At 33.7% G+C, this 16,963-nt stretch overlaps 1 protein-coding gene across 10 annotated transcripts in view; it reads left to right on the top strand.

Moving 5' to 3' along the window:
* LOC144373966 (transport and Golgi organization protein 1 homolog) overlaps positions 1 to 16,963 on the top strand; it is a 147,576-nt gene that overhangs the window by 121,715 nt on the left and 8,898 nt on the right. For all 10 annotated transcript variants that reach the window (XM_078036905.1, XM_078036904.1, XM_078036910.1 and 7 more), the window contains 12 exons: positions 6,777 to 6,905; positions 9,216 to 9,237; positions 10,161 to 10,249; positions 10,490 to 10,567; positions 10,655 to 10,765; positions 11,832 to 11,903; positions 12,083 to 12,187; positions 12,831 to 12,953; positions 13,052 to 13,157; positions 14,165 to 14,220; positions 14,309 to 14,399; positions 14,571 to 14,709. In XM_078036905.1, the coding sequence (XP_077893031.1) occupies positions 6,777 to 6,905; positions 9,216 to 9,237; positions 10,161 to 10,249; positions 10,490 to 10,567; positions 10,655 to 10,765; positions 11,832 to 11,903; positions 12,083 to 12,187; positions 12,831 to 12,953; positions 13,052 to 13,157; positions 14,165 to 14,220; positions 14,309 to 14,399; positions 14,571 to 14,709 (1,121 nt within the window). The remainder of the gene's footprint in view (positions 1 to 6,776; positions 6,906 to 9,215; positions 9,238 to 10,160; positions 10,250 to 10,489; positions 10,568 to 10,654; positions 10,766 to 11,831; positions 11,904 to 12,082; positions 12,188 to 12,830; positions 12,954 to 13,051; positions 13,158 to 14,164; positions 14,221 to 14,308; positions 14,400 to 14,570; positions 14,710 to 16,963) is intronic.

Raw genomic sequence — 16,963 nt, 5'->3', positions numbered from 1 at the left:
TGCTATCTGCTATCTATCTATATCTATATGTATATCTGTATCTATCTATCATATATATATATATATATATATATATTTGGTATAAATGGACAACACAGTACATTTATTTTTTATGTGGTGTTGGGGATCGAACCCAGTGCCTCACACATGTGAGGCAAGCACTTTACCAATGAGCTACAACCTTAGCCCCCACTGCTAAATAATTTTTGAGTCAAATAAATCAGAGAAGAAATTCATATTTTGAGTTGAATAAAACTGAAAACAACATATCCATTTGTGCAATGTCACTAAAGTGTTATTGGAAAATTTATAGCACTACCAGGCCCAAGATAGCTTTATTAAAAAATAAGTCTCCAGTCATTGACTTAGTTCCTACTATGAGAAACTAGAAAAGGAAAAATAAGTTAATCTCCAAGTAAGCAAGAAAAAAAGATATAATAAAGACCATAAGTCAGTAAAATTTTAAAAAAGGGAAAATAAGAGAAAATCAATGAAACCCAAAGCTAGTTCTTTAAGATGAATAAAATTGATCAACATCTAGTGAGGGAAATAAAAGAGGAGACACGGGTTACCAATATTCGCAATCAGAGAAGGGATATCACTACAGATTTCACAGATACTAGACTGATAATGGGGATATTATGAACAGTTTATGTTAATTAACTTGACAATTTAGATGAAATGAAGAAATTCTATTTAAACCACAAATTGCAAAAGTTCACTCAAGAAAAACAGACAATTTCATAAACCTTGTTGACTATTAAAGAAATTGAAGGTATAGGTAAAAACCTTTCTACAAAGAAAAAAATATAAGACCAAGATAGCTTTATTGGTGATCCAATTAAACCTGTAAGGAAGAAATGATACTAATTCCTAATAGTAGTAGTAATACTAAACCCTTGTAGAATATTAAACCAAGGAAATATTTCTCCTATGAATCCAGTGTTATCACTACACCAAACCAAGACAAAGATATAATAAGAAAAGAAAACCACATACCTCTCATGGGATCTCCAATGAATCTGTACAGAAATTCTAAACAAAAATTTAAGTCAAATACAACAATATGTAAAAGGAAAATACATCATAGACAAAAACTAGACGGATGATGGGGATTTATGTCAAGAATCCAAAATTTATTTAACATTTGAAAATCAATGAAATTTACCACATTGATGTACCTAAAAGCACAATCTTTGTGTTTAGCTCGAGAGATACAAAACAAGCATTTAAAAAATATAGCAGAGGGGGGAAATGTTGGGGAGTAATATTGGCCAAATTATATTGTTATTTTGTGTGCATGTACAAGTAGGTGACAATAAATCGCATCAACATGTAAAAAAAATCAGCCCTGATTATTATTTTAAAAAAATTTTTAGATGTTGATTAACTTTTATTTTATTCACTTATTTATATGCGGTGCTGAGATTTGAACCCATTGCCTCACACATGCTAGGCAAGTGCTCTACCACTGAGTATCAACCCCAGCCCCTCAGCATTGATTATTGATGTAGAAAAACAAACAACAAACTAGGAATAGAAGGGAGCTTAAAACATCCTCTGAAAAAATGCAGCTAACCTCATACTTAATGGTTGATAATTGAATACTTTTCCCCAAGATCAGAAACCAAACAGAGATGTCTACTCTCATTACATCTATTCAGCATTGTACTGGGGTGCAGTAAGGAAATAGCTAGTATACTAAGGCAAGAAAAAGAAATAAAATGCACTCAGATTGGAAAGGAAGAAATAAAATTCTCTTTCTTTTCAGATAACATGAATATATATAGATACAATCTGGTATGATCTAGAAAAAAGCTATTGTAAGGTTGACAGATAAAATTTACATCTAAAAGCAATTATATTTTCTATATATTAACAATGAATAATTAGAAATTGAAATTTTAAAGATTTCCATGTACAATAGAATAAAAATATGAAGTATTTAAACATAAACGTGGCAAAAACTAAAATGTATATATTAAAAACTATAAAATATTGCTGATAGAATTTAAAGAGAACCTAAATGGAGAGATATACCTAATTTATGAGTCAGAAGACTAAGGTGTCCATTCATCCCAGTTTAATCACCAGAGTCAACATTATTCCAATCAAAATCCCTGCAGAGTTTTGTAGAAAATGACAAGCTGATTGCAACGTGGCTTCAAGACTTAATCTAGGGCTGGCGATGTAGCTCAGTGGTAGAGGACTTGCCTAGCATATGCAAGGTCCTGTGTTCAATCCCTAGTACCATATGAAGAGGAAAAAAATATTCTAAAGCTACAGTAATCAGGATTGCAGACAAAACATATTGAAACAGAGCCAAGAATTCAGAGATAGATACACAATATATATGGCAACAGTCATTGACAAAGATGGAAAGACAAGTAGAGAATGGAAAGTTTTTTCAGCAAATGGTACTGAAATTACTGCATATTTATATGCAAAATGTTGATCCATGCCTTGCATTAGACACCTGAATTAACTCACAGACTTAAATATTAAACTCAAAACTACAAAACCTCTAGGAAAAAAAAATAAGAGAAAAATTTTTGTTGAACTTAGGTTTGGCAAAGATTTCTTAAATTTGACAACAAAAGCATTAAAAAGGATTTGACAATGTGGGATTCATCAAACTAAAACCTCTGTAATTCAAAATACTCTTTGAAGTCAATGAAATAGACAAAACACAAGCTGGGAGGAAATTACTCTAAAGCATTTATCAAGACTTGCATCAAGGATATATGAAGAACTCTTAGAACGCATTAGAAAAAAATATAGTCCTGTAAAATAACACTTCATCAAAGAAGATAAACAGATAGTAAATACATTAAAAATGCTTGACATAATTATCAGGGAAATGCAATTTTGAAGCATAAGAGTTACCACTACACACTTATTAAATATCTAATATTAAAGACAATTGTGCTGAGTGGTTGGAGAAGAGATGGAGGAACTGGATGGGTACACATCTGGTGGGGATATAAAGTGGTAGAATCACCTTCTTAAAAAGGTAAACATACACCAGTCATATCCAACCATTCTTTTCCAAAGAAAAGATAAGTTATAAAGCAATAGGAGGAATTTTATATCAGTGTTCTTGGCTATTTTATTTGTAAAAGCCCCAAACTGGAAAAAAATCCAAATGTCTATCAATAGATGATAGACAAATTGTGGTATGTACATGTAATGAAATGCTACTCAGCAATAAAAATAGATGATAGATAAACTGATGTAGATGAATCTCAAATTATGCTGAATAAGAGAAGCCATAGAAAATACAATATATTATCCCATACACATAAAACTTGAGGAATACAAAGCAATCTATTAAGATAAGACATTTTGCTGGAGGAATGGGAAAGTGGGGGGCAAGAAAGAAGGGTGACAAAGGGCAAAATTACCTAGAGAATGAGAATATTTTTGGAAGTAAAGGATGTGTATATTATCTTGATTATAATGGTGATTTCATAATTTCATGTTAAAATTCATCAAATTGCACACTTTAAATACATGTAATTTATTGCATGTCAGTTTTACCTCAAAGCTATAAGAAATAATATATTCATCTTTTTTCACTTTCTAAGATACAAATAGTATTCTATAAATATTTTTCTCTACTTCATTTTTAAAAAATGTATTCCGGAAACCAGCTCTTAGCAGTATTTAAAATTATTTTCTTTCTTCTTTGGTTTATTCAACAACTTTCATTGATGACGGTTGTTTCAGCCTTTTGTGACCATCTTGTATTGTTATAATTAATGCTTGAATAACATAGTTTTGTAAATACAAGTTTTAAACATTTTTTGTTGTATTCCCAGTATCTTTAGAAATTAGGGCTGGTGGACTATAGCTCAGCAGTAGAGCACTTGCCCAAGATACCCTTCCCCAGCACTGAAAAAGTTAAAAAAAAAAGTGGGATTGTTGAGTTAATAGGTAAATATATAAGCAGTTTTGGGAGATGTTGCCAAATCTCATTCATAAGGGTTGTATCATTTTGTATACTTATTAGCAGTGTCTGAGAATTTGTATTCCCCCACATTCTCTCACCTACTGATTATGTTGTCAAACGTTTGGATCTTGCCAATGCAAGTGAGAAATGGTGTCTTGGTGTGGTTTAATTTGTATTTTGTTCATTATGAGCTAAGCAGAGCACGTTTCCATATGTTATAGCTATTTGCATTTCTTTTCCTGAGATCTGTTTATTTCTTCAGCCCATTTTTGTATAGGTTTGCTGGCCATTTTATTTATAATGTTCTTTATATTTCAGGAACATGATTCTTTGGACAATAATATGTTGCAAATATTTTTTCTCAGTTTGTCATTGTCAAACTGCGTGTGTGTGTGTGTGTGTGTGTGTGAGTGTGTGTGTGTGTGTGTGTAGCAGGTTTAGATACAGCCAGGAAAGATTTTTTTCAATGAGGCAGGTTTTGCCCACTCATAATACATAGAAAATTTCACTTAATATTTTCTAGTACTTGTTTATTTTCTATTTTTACATTCATGTTTCTTATCCATTTGTAGTTTATCTTTTGAATAAGTAGAGAAAAATCCAATTTTATAATTTTCCATGTGGTAACGCTACTTATTAGAAAGTCTATTTTCCCCAAACTAACTTTTATTGTACCCCAAATGTCCAGTTGGTTCTGTTTCTGGATTCTCTATTCTGTCCCACAATCTCTATGTATTCCTGGGCTTGGACGAGGGTACATGAATTAATTATATAGTCTGCCCTCCCTGTACCCTTCATTGCTCTTCTTTTTCAGTGCTTTCCTGCTTATTCTTGTTCTTTTGAATTGACTATATTCAACTTGACGACAGATTTTTAAAGATCCACAGATGTTCATTTCCTCCCCAAGTTAAATGTCCCCAGTTTCTTCAATTTTTAGCACGTGCTTTTTGGGCTATTCATGATTCTGTTCTTTTCCACAAGTCATGCAACCCTAAAATGTGGCATCCAGAAATGAAGCCACCAGCGTGGGGTGATAATGACATGATTCCTTAGGGTTAGGCTTTTTTAAAAAGAGTGTCATCCACAATTGGAGAAAGTAACAGGACTAGAGTGAGCAGGGAAGGAAAGCCCAGTCCGAGCAGTAGTCCTTTAGAAGGGAGCAGGAGAAGCTTCTCCTCTTCTGTCTGCACTTTTGGGGGCAGGTAGGTACCTGGTGTCTCAACACGTTGACAAAAGGGTTTTGCTCTGGGAGGGGCTGGGAGGCCTGACTTTCTCCTTTTTCCTAGTCTCTGCCTATAATCCCCTTCTGCTAGTTTCCCTGGCTTCCTCCAGGGCCTTCTAAATCGCTGGTCCTCTCCAAGTTCCGGGGACAGGTGAGCCTCTTTCCTTCTGGAGTCCTTTCATTTGGACTCTTCCACTTGGCTCTACTGGCGCTGTCCCCCGCTGGGCTCCGCAGTTGGTTCTTCCCGCTCCCCGCCACGCCCCTCAGCATCCTCTGTCTGCTCACTGCAGTCCACCCAGGGGCTTCCTCTGATGACTGGTTTTACGTGCCTTGGGCGGAAAGCGCCTGTGGTGGAGGAAGGCAAAGTTCACTCCCAGTACCCGCCCCCTGCGCTGGGTCCTACTGAAGTAGGAAACGGTGAAAGAGAGGGTCCTGTGCTGTTCTGCAGGGAAGCGTCGCTTCCACTCAGCCGTCCCTACACCATGGACTCAGTACCTGCCACTGTGCCTTCTGTCACTGTTTCCCTGGGGGACCCAGAGCTCCTGGGACCCCTGTCGGGTGGCTGAGTTCTGGCGGAGTGGGTGCACTGACTGTCGTGGTGACGGAGAAATGGAGTGTGTCAGGCCCAAGGCAGGCAGGACGTGACTGTATGGTTAAGCGAGGCTGGTGAGAGTGTACTTGAGCTCTCCCCACTTGCACTTTTTTTTTGACGGAATAAAGGTGACAACCTCATGGTATGTTCTGAAATGCAGCCAACAATCCAAACAGCTAATGTTACTACAGGTCTTTTCCCTAAGGAGACTGCTGGGGAATTGGGCCCAAGTGACAGTTATCTCGTATTACGTGTAGAGGGCGGTGAAAACAGGGAAGAGTTGGCAGGTGTTTACTGCACTGCCTTTGAGCAACCATTTAAAATTAGGCTCTGAATTTTATAGAAGGATGTTAAATTCAGAGAAGTTTATCCAAGCCAGTTTTCAAGAGTTGTCTGAAATTATATGTCACGTATCTGTATATAAGAGTGGAATGGAAGTAAGATTTAAAATCTTATACATATATCGTCATTGTTTTTATTTGTTGCCATAAAATTAATTAGTTCTTTCATGTATTTAAGTTTTGTCTTAAATGAATATTTTAAATTATAAAAACCAGGTTATCTAAGAGAAAAGAATGATCCAGAGGGATTCTAGCCAGGTGTTAGACTATGTGATGATATAGGGCCTGTTACAAACTGGAAATGTATGCTCAATTTAAAGTATTTAGATTCGGGCTGGGGTTGTGGTTCAGTAGAGCGCTTGCCTAGCATACATGAGGCACTGGGTTCGATCCTCAGCACCATATAAAAACAAAACAATGTGTCCACCCTAAAACTAAAGATACATAAATAAATATTTTTAAAAAGTATTTAGATTCATTATACTTGAAAACACTGGAAGCGAACAAAAAATATGAGACTGCCAGTATCCTCTCTCTTGAAGAAGCTATTGGAAAATATTGAGGAGGTGGATTTCTGATGAGGAAGTTGGTTTAGAATTGCCATGATTCTTTGTGACTGTTTTGTTATAAATTTAAGGTTTCCCATTTCTTCTAATTTGTCTGTTTAAGCTGTTTACTACATTGCCTGATGATACTCAACCTGGGCCTGATTTTTATGGACTACCATGGAAGCCTGTAGTATTCGCTGTTTTCTTTGGGATTGTATCCTTTGTCATTTTCTCTTGGAGAACTGCTCTTGTGAGTAAATTAACTTACTTATACCTTAGCACATAAGCACAAGGATTATTTTATATAGTCACTGCCCCCCCTTTTTTTCTTTTTCAATTGCTAAAACACAAAATAGTGGTTTAAGTCAAACTAACATTATAAAATAATTTAGTGTGGGTGCAGTTGGTAGAACTGGTAATTCTTACAGCCATCCTGACCAGTAGTTTCATATGTATCAGAAGTCTTAAAAGTGGGATAAAAGATGGGATAGGTTAGATAAATATCCTTTTATGTAGCATATATGTCTAGTAATCTATCTTAAAGAAATAACTATGCTTTGAAGATTTTGGTAATGTTTTTCAATGGAACAGTGTATTAGATTGAAGACTTAGCACAACATAATTCATTTAGGGGTTATTGTATGTTCGATTAGTGGAATAGTAGGCAGATTTATTTATTTCAAAGCTTTGAGGTACAGAAAATGCTCACAATTAAATGTGAAGTGGGAAAAAAAAGCAGAAACTAAGATTTAAATGTCGATGAACTGTATGTTAATATAAACATACAAACAGTGGGAAATGCTGCAAAGAAATACAGTAAAGTGAGAAAAAGGAGATGATATAATTTTTCCAGTCTTTTATATAAATTTTTCCCAGATTTTATGATTTGATCATATGTACAGAAAATACCTTTTTATTTGGAAGTATAGATTATGTGTTGTCCAAAAATCCATTAAATGTTTTGTTCATTAAGGTTTTTTTTTTCCTGAGCAGAATTAGTCTATCTCTGTGTATGTGTGTACATATATGTATAAGTGTGTGTGTGTGTGTGTGTGTGTGTGTATATATGTGTATATATATATGTGTATATATATATGCGCTTATACATACTTATGTTTGTACTGTAGGTATATATATGCGCTTATACATACTTATGTTTGTACTGTAGGTCATTCTGTTTCATAGTTATTTAACATAATTGGAAGAAAATTATTTTAGGTAAATGGACTTTGCATATGAAAAGCCTAACAGTTAAAGAGGCCAAAAGCATTGGATACAAATCTTTTCAAATCTGAGTGTTCTTTTTCTGATTTCTTAATTATTTCAGACATATCATTGTTAAGTTTCCTCTCCTTGTACAATTGAGTGTAAAATCTCTTAAAAAGTATTCCCTTCTTAAATAGAAGAATTGTTTGCCTGGATTCCTGTGAGGAATTTTCTAATCTCAATGAACTTTTTCTCAGCTAAAAGTAAAAAGGAAATAGAAGGATAAAGAGAAGGGAAAACATTTTATATTTCTCTCTCTTGTTTCTTTCATTTCAAGAACCCTGGTACCTGTTTCTCTTTTCACTAGGTTATGTGGGATGTGGTTCCTAGCTTGTTGCTCCTCAGTTTCAGCATTTGACTTTAAAACTTTAGTCTCCCTACCTTAGATGACTGCTTTTATGCTACTTCCCATTTTCCTCTGTTGTCATTTTGAGTAAAAGGTTAGCAAGGCTATGACATTAAAGAAATGTTCATTTTTTTCTGTGTTGGAGTTTTCTGAATGCAATTTCCTGTTACGAAGATCTCCTGGATGATCCGTGGACACATCTGAATATCCCATCACCATTTATAACATTTGAAAGGACAAGTAATATGCTAAGTTACAAAGAAATTTAGTGATGTTTTAAAAAAATTTCTGCTTAGGTTTTATTATCAGGTAGTTTATTGCTGTTTTTTGGAAACGATTGTTTTTGTCCTTTCCAGAATATGTTAATTGTCATTTCTCTTATTGCTTGTGCATTTTCTTCAAGCAGTCTTTCCTTTCAGATTTCTTGCTATATATTTAGTGGTTTGCAGAAATAAGATGATGTAGCCTCTTAGTTTCTAAATTCAGCCAATAGCCAAATTTAAATTGGAGTTCTAAGATGTTTTCTGGTGAGTGAAAGTGGCATATCTTAGTACAAAGATTATGCATTTAATATTGTTTCCTCAGATTTCTTTTGAATAGTCATTGTTTCTAGACTTTATCCTGGTTATTTAGAATTGTCAAGTAAATGATTTTGAGTATACACACACACACACACACACACACACACACACACATACACACATCTTTGCTGTGAAATAAGGTACATATCTTAGTGTTTTTATGTCAGAGTCTATTTATGAAATATCACTACCAATTAAATTTAAAAGGCTTGTTAACCTTTACTTATTTTTAATCCTATAAATTATTATCCTGAACCAGAATGTTATTAAATTCTCACTTGGTTATGATTCTGACTGTTGTTTTAGGAATGCTGTTTCTATTGAGCAGATGTTTGACATCAAATTTAATCTTTTTTCTCTCTTCTAGGTAAAAGATAGAGTATATCAAGGTAAATTTTTAGGTTTATTAAACTTGTAATAACCCTTTGTATTGGTGTTTGATGTGTGTTTCATGTATGTTAGAAGTAGATACAGTGACTTTTAATGTCTATTATCTTTTTTACCTCCTGAAAATTTTACTATTCCTAGGTTGCTAGCATGGATAATAGAGTAGATGATGATGGTTCCAACTCTGAGATAGGAGATAAAGAGGAGGAACAAATTGTGGATAGGGAGATGATGATAAGTTTTAATTTGGGGCAGATTAACTTTGAATATTGATGTAATGCAGATGTATTACATTTGAAGAGTATTTCTATTTTAATGATTTAATCATGCATTAAGTAATTGAGTAGATAATTTGAAGAATGGTAATGTGAATCAGTATGTTTTCATTTCTGTTTTTCTTTGCAAAGAATTAAATGATTCCATTTTCGGAAAAGAAAGTGTTTTGAGAAGGGGGGAATATCAAGCTACAACACTTTACTGTATTTCCCATCTGTGAAATAAGCTTAAATTGAAATATCATTTTGGATGGGAGGGGTTCCTGGGATTGAACTCTGGGGCACTCTACTGAGCCACATCGCCAACCCCCTATATTTAGAGACCAAGTCTCACTTAGTTGCTTAGTGTCTGGCTCTTGCTGAGGCTGGCTTTGAACTTGGAATCCTTCTAGCTCAGCCTCCTGAGCCACTGGGATTACAGGTGTGCACCACTGCACCCAGCAAAATATCATTGTTCTTATATTTTTCTTAAATTCTAATAATTTTTATACTCTTATTGCTAATAAGCATAGATTGCTTTTTAAAAGCATAATAGTTATGCTAAGAAGTATTTCCTCATAGTACCATATAACATGTCTTTGCTTTTAGTAGATTGAGTAATTGAATTTCATTTAGTGATTGTAATAATCTTGTGTATTTCCCCCTTTTAGTCAATGAACAGCAAATTTCCAAAAAGGTGAACAATTTCATGAAAGAAAATGAAGAACTAATGCAGAAATTGTCAAATTATGAACAGAAGGTATAATTATTTTTTTGTTTCTTTCTCCCTTGGTTCTAGCTTGAATCATTCCTACCTGTTTTAATTTAAAAATCATATTTTAAAATTTTTGTTTCATTATTTCCTACAAATCATTCAAATTCTAAACAGTCATATGTATTAAGTACTGCTTTCTTCTGGAAAGGGTCACTTGTTTGGAAGTAACTTGTATGGTAGCACTATAATTTGTGTATCTTAATTCTGAATGCTTTATTTACATAGATGAAGGAATCAAAGAAACAGGTCCAAGAGACCATGAAACAAAATATGATTCTTTCTGATGAAGCAACTAATTATAAGGTAAAAATCCCTTCTTTGGGGGGAATTACATTCTAAACTCAAAAGTAAATGTAATGAGTGAGTAATCTTGACACCTTTTTTTTCCAGGATAAAATGAAGCTTCTTGAAAAAGCTAAAGAACTTCTGGATGAGGGAGCTAAAAGTCTTCATGTTATGTTAGAATCTGAGAGAGAACAGAAAGCTAAGAATCAGGACTTGGTAAGAGTTTTGCTGCTAAGTATTACTGCAATTTAGCTTTTGAAATATTTTGTAAAATTGGTTAAGTTGAACTTAGTCCAGCTGTTAACTAAAGTAAGATTAGGAGTCAAGGAAGTTGAACCCACTTCTGCCCATTTTGTGGAACTTTTAAGTACTGATACAACAACTTAAAAATTTTTTACTTACATATTTCATTTTCAATTTCTATAAGTTTCTGTAATTACATAAAAGTTGCAAAAGATGGTAGAGAGTGTGTTCTGAAATATCCTACCCCCAAGTAAGCTTGATCACCTAGCTGAGGTAGTATTTATCAGATTTCTCCACTGTAAAAATTCTTTCCAATCCTTTTCATATTGTATTCTTTGGAAGTTACCATGCACAGCCCACAGTTAAAGTATGAAGAGTTACAAGCTCAGGATGCAGCTCATGGTAGAGCACTTGCCTAGCATGCATGAGGCCCAGGATTCAATCCCAGGCATTGCAAACAAAGATTGCAGATTTATGTCCACTTCCTTAAGGAGCAAGTATCTTTATAATTTTTTTGGAATTCTTCTGTATGTGAGATTAGTCTATTCTTCCTTAAATTTTATCATTTTTTACTTCAGATAAGAAAATTTTAAAAATGATCTTGGGAAATTTTTTCTCTATCACTAGAAAAAAAATTACTAATTTGAACTAGTTTACTTGAAACAGTAATTAATTAGTTAATTTTCTATGCTTTAAAACATTTTATTTACTTATTGCATTATGATTTTCTATACTTTGAACTTTTTTCTAGTTATTTCATAAACAGTAAGGTTGTGGATGCCATGAAATATTGATGACTTCATTTTCCCTCATCTCTTTCAGTTCTTGATTTTTTGCTTAGTCCAAAGCTGGATCCCCTGCATTTACCTGAAATGTAATGGGATGGCTTGACAAAAATTTTGTTGTGTTTATCTTTTTTAGTATATATATGTATGTGTACACACACACACACACACACACACACACACACACACACACATATATCAGTATTTCTACTGAAATCCTAATGCATATTTTGTGTTCTGTTTTCACCTGGCAGATAATGGAAAATAAGAAATCTGTAGAGAAGCTTAAAGATGTCATTTCAGTAAATACTTCTGAACTTTCAGAGGTAAAGCTGCCAACTATTGCTAACGGATATTAGTACTACATCTTAGTTTTGTTGCGGACCAAAAATTTGAGGTGTGCTAAAATGTGCAAAAAATGAGAACTATATGATGTCTTGTTTGGGAAAGTATAACTTTGTTTCTTCTTTGGAATTAATTCACTAACTGTAGTGTTTTTCATTAGCTTCAAATTCTCCTTACTGAAGCTAAGATTCGTGAAGAGAAGGTGAAGTTGAAATGCTGTCAGCTTCAGAAAGAAAATACCATGCTTAAGAAGGAGAAAGAGCAGGTAAAGAAAATTTGATGTCATACATAATGTAAACTAGAGAAGTGAATATCATTATCTTGTATATTTCTTGGATCTGTTTCTGAGGTAAGGAATTTTCATGTAGGACCTTTTCTAGATATGCAAAGTTTAAACAATGCTCCCCAAATTGAGTGCATATATATGGTCTCCATCTGTTTTGGATTTTTGGATTATTGCTTTTCTTATCAAATGTCAATCAGTTATTAACTTGCATAGCCTCAAAGAAACTTTTTAAACCAGAAAATTAAGTATTTTATGATCCTCTTTTGAATAGTTACTGATTCACTGGCCAAGGGAAGATTACATGATAAGGAATCTAAATTTAGGAGACAGTCATATGTGCCCAGCCATTCCTGCTGGAGATAAATTATTTGAATTGGCAGCAATTTTCTGGGGAATGCAATAAACAGGGTCAACTTCCTGATAGCTCTGATGTTCTTACTGCAGCTGTGAGACTTGAGGCCACTCTGCCCTCTTCCTTAACCAAGGTCTCAACCCCCTGGATTGAGGCAGGCCACCGAGGAGTATGGCTCTCTATTTCTTTGTCTAAGTCTTGTAGTCCTGATATATCCAGTGCAGAAACCCCTCCCTAACCCATAGGAATTCATGTGTTTTGACTTTTCAGTTGCAGCAGGAAGTAAAAGACTGGAGTACATCACACGCTGAGCTCAGTGAACAAATGAAATCATTTGAGAAGACCCAGAAAGATTTACAAGTAACTCTTAGTCAAAAAGATGATACTATTAATGTAAGTTTATACTCCAAATACATGTTTCATCTCATGAATTATCCTGAAATCTTCTGAATTAAAATCGAGAGTCTTCCAACCTTTTGCTTCTTTTCTAGGCTTTGACTAATCACATTACACAGTTGAATCGGTTTCAATGTGAATCTGAATCTGAGGATCAAAGTCGAGATGAGTCAGATGAATTAACCAATGGAGAGTTAGCAGGTAAGATCAGTCTCAGGGAGGTTGAATCCTTTTTTGCTTTCCTGTCTTTAATTAAGTATACAGATGCCACTTTTCAGCTGGCTTAATTTTTTCTTAAGCTTCAGGGTTGTAGACACATATCACTGGATCTATAGATATGTCTGTTGCATTGGCAGAGGTGGGTTGTTGGGGTATAATGTAGCAATAGGCATGTGAAGAACACTGACTTTTTCTATCCTATTGAAAACTAGTAAGTACACTGCAGCTACAATAGTCATATCCTATACCTCTAAGTATTGAACATTCTACAGTAAGATAAATTTATTTCTTAACTTATGCAGATGATACTTGATTTTGATACTCATCATCTCTATGGCTCTGTGATTTTAAGGTCCACAGTCAGTCCGGAGGCAGTTGGAACCATAAACTAAGGCTGTGAGAACAGAGGCTAGAGACTATCAGAAAGCTAGAGAGGGAGTGTAACAGTGTTTACTGATGAGGAAAATATTTCCAGATGTTTTCTCCCAAGTTGGATTTTGCTTACATAGCAAGTATTTCAAACCACACCTGGTAGTAGATTCAGGGAGAAAATAGAGGATTGAATCTTTCTAAACAAGACACTTATTGCCCAGGTGAAGATAGATCTGAGAGAGAAGAAAAGCTTTTATCTTACAAGAATAGCATAGATAACATTTTAGTTGTGCAAACTAGAAATTCACTTTTTTTTTTTAAGACAGACACAGTACTTTTATTTATTTTTATGCTGAGGATCAAACTCAGTGCCTCACACATGCTAGGTGAGCACTCTACCACTGAGCCACAACCCCAGTCTGAAATTCACCTCTCTTTTTTTTTTTTTTAAATCTAAGCTTGCAATTCTCTTAAAAGTCATTAGTCTAATCAGTTTAATTATTTAATTGATTTTTTTCTTCCAGTGTTTGAAAACAATCATTCTTTAGTTTAGGGAAGTTAGGAGAATATAGAGTTAAAAGTAAGGAAAGAAAAAGCTAAAGTCTTTTGTTTTTTAGGTGATCGGAATGAGAAGATCAAAGATCAAATTAAGCAGATGATGGATGTCTCTCGGGTATAGTTCTTTGTAAGAGTCCCATAGTACCTGTGAATTCTTCCTGTGCCTCACTTTTAAGAATACCTCTCTTTTCTGCAATTTTTAGACAAAAACTACAATATCAGTAGTTGAAGAGGATCTAAAACTTTTACAACTTAAGCTAAGAGCCTCGATGTCCACAAAATGTAATCTAGAAGGTGGGTTCTTCTTGAGAAGAAATTGCCATGTTGGAAAGCCTTAAAAATTTATTGGAAAGATAAAGAATGGCTTCTTGCTTTCATGCTTCTTACTTTTCTTGGCACTACTCCCTCAAACAAGTTCTTAAGTCCTTGTACACATATAGAGATAAGCTGTTTTATCCTTTACAGACCAAATAAAGAAATTAGAAAGTGACTGCAATTCACTATGGTCTTCTAAAGTTGGACTGGAAGAGGAATGCAAAACTCTTAGGCAGAAAGTGGAGATTTTAAATGAACTCTACCAGCAAAATGAGATGGCACTAAAAGAGTAAGATTTCCATTGTTTGTTATTGTTATCATTGTGTGAACTAACAGATAATTTTATCTAGTAGATATTTGTCTTTTTTCCTTTGTGTTTTGTTTTCTATAAGTTGCATTTTTCTTTTCATCATCAGTCTTAAGAGTCCTGAGGTAGTTGGAACCATAAACTAAGGCTGTGAGGACATCATAATCAATTGTCAAATTCATATGAAGGCAAGAAGTGGTAAACTGGTATTAACAGTCACTGATGTGGAAATACCTCTCAAAGATCTAGACTAGACCCTTTCTATGATCCCACTATTTATTTTAATTTCCTTTCATTGTGATCAGTTATGTAATTCTAATATTTTGAACTTGTATCTCTAACTCTGGACCTTTAAAAATACTGAGTGTTTTGGAATGGCATGTTTTAGTAGAATAAAAACTTCAAAAAGGAATATTTACTTATCGATGGTACAAGTTTTGGACTTGAGTATCTCAGATGTTCACAGTAAAAATTGAACTGTGGCAAGGATTTTAGGAGTTACGATTACAGAAGTACTTGTTTGTAGTATATATTTATATATTAATCTTCTCAGTGTGGAGCTAGTTTTTTTTTGGAAGTTCATTTGAAGTTTTTAATCCACAAAATACTTGAATTCTCTAAAAATAGTTTTTTTTGTGTCAGATTTTATTTGTTTGCACCTGATTTATTAACAAGATATATATATATATATATATATATATATCTTGTTAAAGCAAATACAGACCTTCTTATAGACCTAACTATTTTTAGGTATTTTGACTTCTGTTGCCTAATTAATGCATTAAATATTGAAACCTTTCCATTTACTTTTCTAAAATTCTGTGATCTCCAAGCGACCTTTTTAGAATCTCAAATTTTTGTTCAGGCCAGTTCTAAATGCCTGGCCTGTTTCAAAGAAACATTTCTCATTTTATCACTTTTTTTTTCAAAAGAACACTTGTTTTCTCTGTCCCTACTAGTAATATGAATGACCTAAATGGCAATTAATTTTCTTTGTAATGCAGTTAAATTGTAGCACTATTTTCCTCAACTCCTCCAAAATTCATTCAGTCATCATCTGTGGTTTGTACTCTTTTTTTCTCATTCCCAGGTACTATGTTAGTTCATGCCTGTGTCATCTTTTCTGTTTCTAACCTAGGTCATCTGTCTTCATTCTCCATTATTTATATTTTTATATAATTTATTTCAAATTCTTAGTAATTTTCTCTATAGCCGCTTGAGTGGACTTTCTAAAATATAAGTCTGTCCATGTCAATATGTGCCTGTGGTTTATGAAGAATTTGCTTTCTATTTGATGACCTGTTCTTTTTTTCTTCCTTGTATCTTTTTAATAGTTTAAATATTTTTAATTATTTTCCTCATCACCTGTATAAGCTTGATGTAATCATAAATTATAATGGAATTATAATTATATAATTATAATTATAATTTTATTCATCTTCTCATAATTTAAAGGCCTTGGTATATATTCTGGATTTAATAAAAACCTGACATAGATTAATAGGTTTATTACTTGTTTTTATGGGCTTTAAGTAGCTCCTGAATCAGATAACTGTTGTGGCATCGTATGTTAGTACTTCATATACTGTGAACTCCACAAGACATTCATTCAATTTATACACATATTTAAAGTTTCTGTAGTTCTGCATTCTACACTGTTGGTTTCTTATTTGAAATTATTTTCATTCTATTTGAACATTGTCCTTTAATGATAGATTTGATTAGTGTATCAAAGTAGTACAAGGATAAACAGAGAATAGTATTTTATCCACTAAATATTGCTACCTTTATAATCTGTATTAGGTTGACATGAACTTCATGATTAGAGTTAAAACCAGTTTCCATTTTTAAAGGATCTTTCTTTTGGCTACTGAATTTTGACTGTTACTTAGTTTTAGCAATTTGAAAATATCCAATTAATTACCATCTGTTTTAATTTTTTTTCTTTAAGGAGTCCATTATCATTGTTGTTTGGTCTTATCTCCCTCCCCTAGTTCCTGTAGTCATTTCTCTCTTTTTTTAACAGTTGTATTGGGAAGTGCCTAGGTGTAGTTTTCCCCACCCCACCCACTTTTTCCTCTTGCAGTTATGTTGCTTGGGACCATTAAACATTTCTTGAATTTTCGAGTCTTTTTCTAAATGTTGATTTTACCTCATTCTCTCTTCTGATTATAATAATGCATATTAGAATTTGATTTCCCCTGCCTCCTACATTCTGGATTTACTTCTTCTGGAT

The sequence above is a fragment of the Ictidomys tridecemlineatus genome, unplaced genomic scaffold (genome assembly GCF_052094955.1).
Source record: "Ictidomys tridecemlineatus isolate mIctTri1 unplaced genomic scaffold, mIctTri1.hap1 Scaffold_54, whole genome shotgun sequence".
Lineage (NCBI taxonomy): Eukaryota > Metazoa > Chordata > Mammalia > Rodentia > Sciuridae > Ictidomys > Ictidomys tridecemlineatus.
The sequence above is the reverse complement of the archived record's forward strand: the minus strand, read 5'-3'. Positions and strand labels throughout refer to the sequence as shown.